Source organism: Colossoma macropomum, unplaced genomic scaffold (assembly GCF_904425465.1).
Source record: "Colossoma macropomum unplaced genomic scaffold, Colossoma_macropomum, whole genome shotgun sequence".
NCBI lineage: Eukaryota > Metazoa > Chordata > Actinopteri > Characiformes > Serrasalmidae > Colossoma > Colossoma macropomum.
Window position 1 is genome coordinate 12,376,259 of NW_023494796.1, and position 12,041 is coordinate 12,388,299.

General features: G+C 39.5%; 1 protein-coding gene across 1 annotated transcript in view; it reads right to left on the reverse strand.

The window, feature by feature from the left end:
• The window catches only part of dchs2 (dachsous cadherin-related 2), a 41,873-nt gene that overhangs the window by 10,952 nt on the left and 18,880 nt on the right, over positions 1-12,041 (reverse strand). Inside the window, 9 exon segments of the mRNA XM_036583809.1 lie at positions 208-747; positions 2,971-3,180; positions 4,196-4,330; positions 4,816-5,055; positions 5,976-6,804; positions 7,104-7,261; positions 8,259-8,358; positions 9,515-9,702; positions 10,292-11,326. Of these exon segments, the coding sequence (XP_036439702.1) occupies positions 208-747; positions 2,971-3,180; positions 4,196-4,330; positions 4,816-5,055; positions 5,976-6,804; positions 7,104-7,261; positions 8,259-8,358; positions 9,515-9,702; positions 10,292-11,326 (3,435 nt within the window).

Consider the following 12,041-nt stretch of genomic DNA (forward strand, 5'->3'; position numbering starts at 1 on the left):
TGTATTCATAATCTTTCTGTGAGGGAGCTTTTAGAGACATTAAACTCTTCAGATATCTGCATCCTATCACCACCACTGTGAACAATTTTGACTCAGTAATCAATGGAGTTCCCCTTTTAGTTGTTTATTGCTACTTTTACTTCTAGTTGAACAATTATTTCACTGCAGTAATAATGCTTTTACTGTTAATACGATGACTGTACCCACCTCTGGTGGTGATTGACACCTGGGTGGGTCCCTTGGCGCATGCAGGTGGGTTGTCATTGACGTCTTCTACCTGGATGGTAACCAGGGCGATGGAGCTTCGAGGACCCTGACTGCAGTTGTCGGTTGCCATGGCACGGAAAGTGTGCTGAGAACGCATCTCTCGGTCCAGCGGCTTCGTCAGAAAGACAGCACCTGTCACAGAATCCACAGAGAAGATTCCAGCAGTGTCCTCAGCCAAAGAGAAGGTGACTTCCCCGTTCGGACCCTCGTCAGGGTCCCTGGCGCTGAGCCGGAGGAGTTCGGAACCGACTGGGAGGCCTTCGCTAACAGAGGCACGGTAGCTCTTGCGGCTGAATGTAGGGCTGTTGTCGTTTTCGTCAGAGAGAGAGATGGAGAGGAGGGTGGTGGAGGTCAGAGGAGATGGACCCTGGTCACAGGCGGTGATGCTGAGGGTGTAGTTAGAACATTCTTCCCTGTCCAAAGCTTTCACAGTGCTGATTGCGCCTGTTACTGCATCTATGGAGAAATGACCGTCTGTATCTAATGAGCAGAGGAGAAGATAGACAGAAGTGAGAGGAGTTGCAGTTGAATAATTAGATGCTGACCAGCAGATGTCTAAAAAGCACACAGTAACTTTACTTAAGTGAAAGTATGCTCAATTACTCAATTAAAAGTATGGAGCTAAACTGTTGAGTGACAGTTGACAGGATTAGACCCTTTTAGAAATAAGGTCAGGTCAAAAAGGCAAAAAAAATGTTTTTTGTTACGATGTAGCTTCAAATATAACATGAAGAAATTATTAGATCATAGATTTGATAGAACTGTAGGAAATGTGGGAATTTTGTAAGAATAATTTTAAAACTGACCTAAAGATTTAATTATAACACACATATATATATATATACATACATATATATAGATATAGATATATATATATATACACACAACCCCATTTCCCAAAAAGTTGGGATGCTGTGCAGAATGTAAATAAAAATAGAATGCAATGAAGTGCAGGACTGCAGGCAGGTCAGTTTATCACCCAGACTCTTTTACTATAGAGCCATGCTGCTGTAACACATGAATGGCATCGTCTTGCTGAAATAAGCAAGGCCTTCCCTGAAAAAGACGTCATCTGGATGACAGCATATGACGCCAAAACATGAATATATCATTCAGCATTAATGGTCCCTTCACAGATGTGCACGTCACCCACACCATGTGCACTAATGCCATAACCCCTATACCATCATGAATACTGCCTTTTGAACTGTACACTGATAACAAGCTGAGTGATCTTTAGCTCAGGGGACACAGCGTCCATGATTTCCAAAAAGAATTTCCAATGTTGATTTGTCAGACACTTCTCCACTTCTCCTCAGTCCATTTTAAATGAGCTCAGGCCCAGAGAAGGTGACGGCGTCTCTGGATCCTGTTTATATATGATTTCTTCTTTGTGTTTAAGAGTTTTAACTTGCATTTGTGGATGCAGCGCTGAACTGTTTTCACAGACAGTGGTTTTCAGAATTGTTCCTGAGCCCATGCAGCAATTTCCTCTACAGAATCATGTCTGTTTTTAATGCAGTGAGGGCCCAAAGATCACAGCCAGAAAATACTGGTTTTTGGCTGGTTTTGAGTTTTCTCCAGATTCTCTGAATCCTTTAATGTTATTACGTAGATGATGAAAAGCAGAAGTTCTTTTCTATTTTATGTTGAGAAACGTTATTCTTTAATTGTTGCACTATTTGCTTGTGCAGTCTTTCACAGAGTGGTGAACCCCTCCTCATCTTAACTTCTGAGACTCTGCCTCTCTGGGATGCTTTTTATACACAATCATGTTACTGACCTGTTGCCGATTAACCACCAGGTGATTTTTTTTCATCAAATTCAAAATGCGCATATATTTTTCAAAAAATAATAACATTTCTCAATTTCAACATTTGATATGTTGTCTTTGTACTACTTTCAATTAAATACAGGGTTTAAATGATTTGCACAGCAATGGATTTTGTTGTAATTTACATTTTGCAAAGCATCCCAATTTTTTTGGAAATGAGGTTGTATATATTAGATGAAATATTGCTGTCTAACACAAAAAGTACATCCTCCAATAATTTATTGTGCTTTAGGAATGTATTAAGATGAAAGAAGCTGAAATACGTTTGTTAGTGTTTTCACACCCAGTTAATCTTTAGCTCAGTTCAGTCATTCTGTAAACAGTTAAACTCAGTGTTTAAGATGCAGTTTACATCCTAATAGGGTAAAATCAGTTTAATTAACAGGGTTAAAATCAGTTTAATTAAATATTTTCCATGGAAATCAATGAAAGGCCCGGACAAGCCCTAGGTGAAAATAACCCTCTCTGCTGATCAACTGTGTGATTTAATTAGTCAGAGGAGAAATTACTGTCAGTAGTTCATCAACGATGTACAAAACAGAAATCACTGAGAGAAGAGTCAAAATTAACACAGTTTATAAATTACTTTTTTATTATAAACTTCTAATATAGTGTTAAGGAAAGTAAATGCACGGCAATTTGTGTAATAGTTCTGTTTCGTGTTTTGTCGTCTACTGGCTGATTTCATATGATTTTAATATGTGTTTCTCTGAGTTATGTAGGCTACACATATAAAAGGAGCAATAACAAATTCCCACTATGTTGGACAAAGTTATAAAACCTAATCTTGAGGAAACTAATCTAAGGAAAGACATAATTGACTCATAAGTGAAGTCATATTAGCAGTAATGTTGAGAACGTCCACTCACTCTGTATAGAGAACTTCACAGTTCCATTGACGCCGTTGTCAGGGTCGGAGGCCTGGGCAGTGTGAATGACTCCTGGAGGGAGGTTCTCCGGTATAATGATGTGGAAAGACAGTTGGGAGAACTCAGGAGGATTGTCGTTTTCGTCCAGCACAGAGCACAGAACCGTGGTGGTGCTGGAGAGAGGAGTAACCCCACTGTCCTCTGCCTGAACTGCAAACCAAATCAAACCAAATCAGATACAGTGAGAGTTTTAACCTGGAATCGCTATATTAGAGGATCTCATGGGAGTTTGTTCAAATTGTACGCAGTATATCTAGAGACCTACTCAGTTTATATTCTTTAAAAATATCAGAGATTTATTCTGGGTCCAAACCATTCATTGATTTGTAGACTAGTAGCAGCACCTTAACATCTATTCTGTAAGTAACTAGTACCCAGTGTAAATATTTAAGAACTGGAGAAATGTGTACTCTTGGTTCTGGTTAAAATTGTTGCAGCAGTGTTTTGAATGACCTGTACATGTTTTTGGGAAGTCCAGTTAAGACACCATGACAGTAGTCCACCCTTCTGGAGATAAAAGCATGGATGAGTTTCTCCAGGTCTTGCTGAGACACCAAACCTTTGATTCTGGCTATATTTTTAAGCTGACAGAAGGCTGCTTTGGTGAATATTTTGACATGGCTAATGAAGTTGAGATCTGAGTCTATTAGACCGTCAAAAATTTGGTCTTTGGTCCAAAATTAATGTATAAATTTGCAAGTCATGGCTATTAAGGCTCGGTATCAAAATTCAAAACTTTTATGGTACGGAGCAAATTACTTCAAGGATACGGAGTATCAAAATATGTCATTCAGAAACTCCAGCTGCCCTTTACACTGTGTCAAAATGATGAATAAACAACAGAAATGGTGAAAGATTACTTGGAAATAACATGTTGTTACATTATTGTACATTAAAATTAATAATATGTTGTCATTCTTCTGTAAAGCTACTATTTTGGAGATTTGGAGGTTTTCTTATGACAGTAATGAAGGGCAGTACTAAGTGAGGATGGAGCTGTCAAGAGAGGATTTAGGCTAATTTCAGTGCAGGGATGGATAGTAATCAAATATAGTGATTTTTAAATGATGAACTCAGAGTGTGGGTGAAAAATGGTGTTGAGTCCTGGAGGTCTGTAGAGGTTGAGGGGTGATGGAAAAGCTCTTATACCTATGTGGAGTTTTACCTCTTAGAGTGAAGCTTTGGTGGATCTCTCTGTCCAGCTGGGTGGAGGTGCTGACCAGGCCGGTGTGGGAGTCAATGGTGAAGAACTCATAACCAGGACCAGGCAGGAGGCTGTAGATCACAATCGCATTCTCCTCTGTGGGAGAAAAAAGACAAATAGAGAAACACACTTTTAAAATTTTTTATCAACCTAAAACACAATCAAGTCTATTAGACATTACTGGATGACTCCACACAATTTGTGGCAAGCGTGATGATACATGCATGCAGTTAGTAAAGCTTATACCTCACCAAATGGGCTTTAGTTGCTCTATTTTTAGCTTTACTTGTTGGCCACAGTCCAATACAAAAGTTTTTCTAAGTGAAAATAAGTTATAAAATTAATTTGCCAGAAAACAGTATAGACATAGATTTTCTGCCATACCACCTATGTCTGGAAATAAATATTTTTTGCTTGCAAACTGTCTTCTTCACTAACTGTCACCTTTCTCAACAATTTATTTGTGTCATACAGACTTTTTATTTTATGAACTGAAAACAATATCAAGGAAACTGATTACCTTAACACAATTCTACTTATTTACAATGTTTACAGTGTAGGCTTCTGTCAGTTGTGTCTACCTGAGTCCAGATCGACTGCGCTCACTCTGACCACAGGCTGCCCCGGCTCTCGGTTCTCTGCAACGGTGGCAACATAAACACGGCGTTCAAACATGGGAGCCTCGTCATTCACATCCAGCACGACCACAGTCAGAGTCTGAGTACTGGACAGAGATGGCAGCCCACTGTCTGAGGCCTGCACAGTGAGCCCAAAGGCATGCTGAGATTCGTAGTTCAGAGAGGAGTTCAGATACAGGTGACCTGGATAGAAATAAACATACAAAAAATTGATCCACTATCACAGAAGACATATCACTGAATGCATGAGAAATTATTTGGGGGAATAATGTATGACGAAGTGAATGATGTCCATCACAATGACTGACAAACAGACTGTGAGGTCTTGAATACTGTATAAAACATTAATAGCAGTTTCAAGAAAAGCTTGAGCAATATATGTACATTTGAGGCTATGCTGTACACAAGACATAGCACCTGATTCAGCTTTTCTAATGTTAGTATATGTTGTTACTGATCATTTGTGTAGGACTGCAACTTAAGATTTCTATAATTGATTGACCTAATATTCAATTTATTGACTAACTATTCTGCCATCTTCGGTTCTTTTCGGCCGCCGTCATTAGTTCCATTAGTACAATAATATTATGTATTTTTTATATATTGCAATCTGTCAGAATGACTGTGTGGATCATGTAAACATTATAGAGCATTATAGAACACTTTTTAAATTGTCACTGTCCAAAAAACAAACATGTATCTCCATTTAATAGGAAATTTACAGTGGAACACAAAAACATTCTTAACTTTTACTGTAAGTTAGTGTAAAGTGATTTTATTCCAAGTGATTTTGGAGCACTTCTAAATGATCCATTCATCATGAAATTCTCACACAATGTAAACGACAGCTGCTGTGCTCAAAATATGTAGAAAAAAATATTTAAAAAATGGAGTAAAAATAAAGTTAAAAAAAGTTTTTTTTTTAAATGTGGCACTACAGGTTCTTTTTTCTCTGTTGTAACTTATCAAATCTCAAAAAAGTAAATATCATGATGTGTTGTGTACCATTAAAGTGTCATAAAGTATCGCAATATAAGTTTTGCCATATGGCCCATCCCTATGACAACTATTAATTGTTGCAGCCCTGCTGATGTACGCTGTACCTGTTCTCTCCAAACGAAAGTGTCCATCTTCGTTTCCACCAATCAGACTGTAGGTCACGTGACTGTTTTCCCCCTTGTCTTCATCTGTGGCCAGCAAGTGAAAAAGAAGGCTTCCAACCTCCACGTCCTCCGACACGTGAACTGTGTCCATGGCAACAAAAGCAGGGCTGTTGTCGTTGACGTCAATTATGAAAACTTGAGCTGTTACTGAGGAGTGTTTCCGGTCATCTGGGTTTTTGGCCTGGTCTCTGGCGGTGACAGTAAACACAAAACTTTGGATGCGTTCTCGATCCAACTGTGCAGTGGTCGTGACAACCCCAGTGTGAGGGTCAATGCTGAATGGCAGCTCCTCTATAGAAGAGCCAGAGTCAAAGGTCATTGAATAACGAATCACACTGTTCTGGAGACTATCGTCCCCATCACGCGCATTAAAGGCATACACTGAAGTTCCCACGGCAACGTCCTCCTGAACACCGAACACCACAATGTTATCGTTGCCAGGGAACCAAGGGGCGTGGTCATTGACATCATCAACGCTAACAGCCACTAGCATACTGGCATTCATAGTGGGTGGAGCCTCTGCTCGGATCACTAAGAAGTAGCGCTGCGTAGCTTCGTAATCCAGAGGCTGCGCCACATACAGGTCGCCACTGGCTGAGTCAATGCCAAAGTGTAAACTCCCATCACCCTCGGCAACAGAGTAGCGCAGCTGTTTGTTAACTGTTCCAGAAAAGCGGAGCGAACCAATCACAGTTCCCAGCTTAGCGTTCTCTCTCACAGTGAAATGCCTGAGGCCCAGAAAACCGTTTTGTTTTTGTGAAGCATGTACCTGAAATAAATCAAACATAATACAATCTAAGCACAGATAATGCTACATCTTCCCTCAGCATGAGACGCTGACACTGATGAAACATGATATTTAATAATTATAATTCTGGCACATCTTCATTATGAAACAATGATGCTAATTAACGAGTACTGTCCCTGCTAAATGACCAACAGCGTGTATGTTCCATAATGTTTAAAAACTGGCAAAATGACTAGGGTCCGCCTGGTTTTGTAGACATACAATATATTCAGTCTAGTCTTGGTATCAGGCAGTGCATTACTGAGCTCCAGAAGCTTCACCTGGATGTGTACTAGTGCCCTCTGCTGCAGGGGCGTGAGGCCGTTGTCCTTGGCAACCACAGTGAGGGTGTAATTGGTGTGGGGGTCTGAAAGAAATCCTGTTGTAACTCTGATGTCACCGCTCTGATGGTCAATTTCAAAATGACCCTTTCCACCATCTACAAGGGGAACGATAAAAAGATACTTTTACCAGCCGACATTACATATAAACACAACACTATTATGTAATACATATGATTAGAACATATTTTGGAGTGCAGAAAGTCCTCAGACACACAAAACAAATGGTTTTCAAGCAATATTTCAGGCTAAATCCCCTCTTACTCTAAATGTGCTGTTTGCTGCTTGAGGTATGCAGTTTAAGCACTGGAGCTACAAGGCCAATGTAGCTAGGGTTGGGCATGGTTATGGTGTTGAATTACATCACAATATAATTTTCTAAGCATATCATTAATATGGTCAGTACCAACAGAACACTGAACTGCATGTTTCATTACAAAAGAGAGCACAGAATAATCCTGCCGTGTGAATAAAAAACGTTACATTCATAGTTTGTCAAACCTCTGAAACGTTACATTCAACGTTACATTCATAGCATGTCAAACCTCTGAAAAACTAAATGTTGTGATGCTTATCATGGTTTTGTGATTATGTTTTTGCCAATTTGCCCCCAGCAAAATGAAGCTAATGAGAAATGGGAGCAATTAGCATAGTGCTAACTGCATGACTAAATCATCATATACTTGCCTGTGTAGTTGTTCAGTAATCACTAATATACTTTATTATGTGGTTTCTGACACTGTATGACACACTATTATCTATACACATGGACTAAAATTCAAGTTATCTGCTACTGTTTGTAACTATGTTACTATTTGCCCATTTTTATAGATTTCCAGTACTGGTTAGCTACATTAGCCTCGTAGTGCCAGCTAAACTAAAGAAGCAAACTTCAGACAACAAACTACAACTACGCTTGGGGTCAGGGGTTGAAAATATGTGAATTTTATTTTTTGACTGAGTAATGCTCTAGCAAACAATAATGATGGAAAAATATGTCATAAACATAAATCCTACTGATGAAGTCCATGTGCTGGTTTTGCTGCTGACCAGGTATGCTGGTTTTTCTAAAGGAGCATGCATATCTTAGTTTACCTGAAGTCAAAGAGAATGTAACAGTTCCATTCTCTCCAGCGTCTCGATCCTTAGCAAACATGCTGACGACCACTGACCCCACTGCAAGGCCTGACCACACCTGACCACACATGAAGACAGGACGGTGTTAACCTTTTTCAGTCATTACATGAAAGTGATTTCCTTAGTAAATCTGCTCATTTGTGCAAATTAAGGACCGTAAGGTTAACATGCTGTCATTCTCAACAACACATAATTGGTGAACACAAATGCTTTATATCCTAAAGACCAATTCATTTCATTCTAAATATGTACAGACATATGCAAAAGTTTGGGCACCCTGGTCAATTTCCATGTTTTATTAATTTTTTAAAGGAAAATAAGTGAAAATAATCCGCTACAGAGAACACACTTTTATGTACACATTTTAATGTACAGTTTCTTTATTTGCTGAATTTAACATACTTTAAATAAATATTAAGTAAATGTAAGATGTGGCCAGTGCAAAATTTATGGCACATTTTATATTTTATTATTTTCCAATATGTCCAACACAGCAAATAAGCAGACAAATAAACTCTGCACTAAAGACAGCATCTTATAAAAAACTATCCTTATACAATTACACAAATTATATCTTACAAATAGATAAAAAAGTAAAGTGATATCTTCAGTAATGTACATAGCAGTATTTATATAAAACAATTATTCATCATTTTAAATATTTATTCATGAATAAATATATGATATTTAGTTTTAGTCATTTATACTTTGTATATTCTATATAACATGGGTGCACAAACTTATATGTCTTGGGGGAGGCAATGTAACATGGTTTGTGATGGGCTGAGGGCCAAACAGACATAACAATAAACAAATAAAAGGACGTGGGAGATTTTTAAAAAGTATTTTATAACATCACAATATATTTTGTTACTAAAAGTAGTTATATATAGAATAAAATTATATTTGTTCACTCATTGAGTAGGGGCGGGCTTAAGGTACTTTCTTCCTTGGACCAAATCAAACATTCTCACAGAGCTACTTTGGGCAGTGTAGATATATAACAATGGTGGCTAGTATGAGTAAAAACTCAGTCTCTGAAAACTTCTTTCTGGATTTGTAGAACTCAGCTACAAAACTCAGTTACACGGTCAGTACATTATACTTAACAGTGAATATGAGCTAACAGCTGCCAGTTAGCTCAGTGTCACTGTGTTAGCAACATTAGCACTCTTGTTTGCTGTTAGAGAAGAAATGAAGTAAACGGTGGGAACCTGCACATTCAGCTCCTTGTTTGTGGGCAGGTGAGTGAACTCAGGAGGGTTATCGTTGATGTCAGAGACCAGGATGTGGACGGTTGTGGTGGCATTGAGGCGAGGATGACCATGGTCAGTCACCAAAACTCTCAGAGTGTAGCAGGAACGTTCCTCACGATCCAGAGCCACCCAGTTGATGATCTCACCTAAACAAGAGAGAAAGAGAGAGACACAGAGAGACAGAGAGTGAATGAGAGACAGAGAGAGAGAGAGAGAGAGAACAGAGAAAAAGAGAAACATGAAGAGAAAAAAAATTGACAGAAGGACAAGAGAAAACACACATGCAGTCATTTTCTAAGCCACTTATCCTTGTGGGTAGCAGGGACAAGAGAAAACAAACAGGAGTAAATAAACTGTATATCATAACAAGTGTGACCTTTGGATTTACTACTGAGGTATGGCTTTTATCAGGTGTTCCTTCAATTATTGTCTACTCAAATCCCACAGCAATGCTGCAGTAGTCTCTGGGGTGATATTTTCTGGTTTAAAGGCTAGGAAAACCCTTTTCTGTTAATGTATCTTGAAGGTGGGAGGACCTTAGGGGCACAAAATATCATGTCTGTATTTATTAGCTACATCAGTGGCTGTACTAGCAGTCAGGAGTGCTTTATTGGGCCTATCTTTAGGCCTGAATGCCACTAAAGAAAACACGGAAATTTCAATAAAAACATTTTGAGAAGCTTGACATTCCCAATTTTTTCAGAATTACAGAGTAATAACGTAGCTCTCTCAAACCTGTCTTAGAGTTGATGCGGAAGTGTTTCCCGTCCGACAGCAGGATGTAGGACAGCTGTCCGTTTTTTCTCAAGTCTCTGTCCGTAGCCTTCACTGTCCCAATCAGGCCATGTGGGGTGGATCCCTCTGGGACACTGAAAAAGTACCTGTCCCTGCTAAACACTGGCGCGTTATCATTCTCATCCTGAACCATGACCACCACCATGGCCGTGGCGGTCAGATTAGCACTCTCATCACGAGCCGTGGCGCGAACATTGAACCGGTAGCTGGGTTCTGACTCGTAATCAAGACTTTGAGCCACAAAAAGCCAGCCAGTGTCAGGGTGAAGGAGGAATGGTGGTGGTTTGGAGAGAGGCTCCAAAGTATAGGTGAGACCTGGAGCTAATCTGGCAAAATCTGAGCCATGCCGGGTCTTGCTAGCATGAGCACGTACTTGAATCACTCTAGTGTCCCTCTGGGCGCTTTCTCCGATTTCCACCTGGTAGACCAAAGTCTCAAACGCTAAGGTTTCCTCTGCTGGAGGTGAGGAATCAAGCTCCACCACCAGGCTGAGCGACGAACTTAGCGAAGGACTTCCCTCATCTTCTGCCACCACAATGAGCTTATATCTCCGGTTAGCATCTCTCAAGATGTCATTATTTAGCGTTAGCATCCCTAGCCGAGGATGGATTGCAAATATTTCACTCTCGGGACGCAAAGAATAACGGATCTGTCCATTTGTGCCACTGTCAGCATCATGAGCATGTGCAAGGAAGAGTATTGTACCAGGAGGAGTATTGTAGGATATGGTGATTAGGTCTGAGGTCTTTGGGAAGACTGGTGGGTTATCGTTGGTGTCTGTGACGCTTATGTTGACCTGAGTGCTGCTGTAGATGGGTAAGGTGCCTGTGTGGGCCTGCAGGGTCAACATGAAGTAGGGCAGAGACTCATGATCCAAAACCTGGCTGGTGGAGATGACACCAGTTTGGGAATCCACAGAGAACAGACCCTGGGGGTCTCCAGAAGAGATGTGATATGAAAGAATCTCCACTGAATCTGCAGAGAAAATATTTATATCCATTATCAATAAACATCAATGCATCAATATTATCAAAAATGTCACTTTATCAGAAACACCTGCCTTGTACTTCCACTCACTGGCCACTTTATTAGAAACACCTACGTTGTACTTCCACTCCCTGGCCACTTTATTAGAGACACTTACCTTGTACTATCGCTCACTGGTCACTTCATTAAAACCACTTTTTAAAAACAATCTAGAGTATAAACCTAATTATAAAGCTATATGTGTAAATATACCTCTGCTAACCAGCCGGTCACCAGGAAAACCAGCATATGTTGTGTTCTGATATTGGTATGCTGGTCATCTAGCATTAACATGTTGGGGTGACCAGCTAAACCAGCACTTGACCAGACTAAACCAGCCATAGACTAGCTTCGATCAGTATAAAATGCTTGCTGGTCTGTGCTGTTTTGTTCAACAAGAATTAATGGTAATATTACAGTATTTTACTGGCAGCAATTTCAACGGTTACTGTATTCATACTATACTATAAAAAGACAATATTGTGCTAAATACAGCTGTTTGGTGTATTGTTTTTTTTCTGCACCCCTGTTTTTGTGATGTATGGCTCTTAACTGTATGTTCACAATATAACTGTTGTATTACCCCACTGTAATTAAAAGTTATGACTATTTAAAAAAATTTAAATAACTTTTTTCAAAATTTTTTGAATATGTTTTTGTAGGT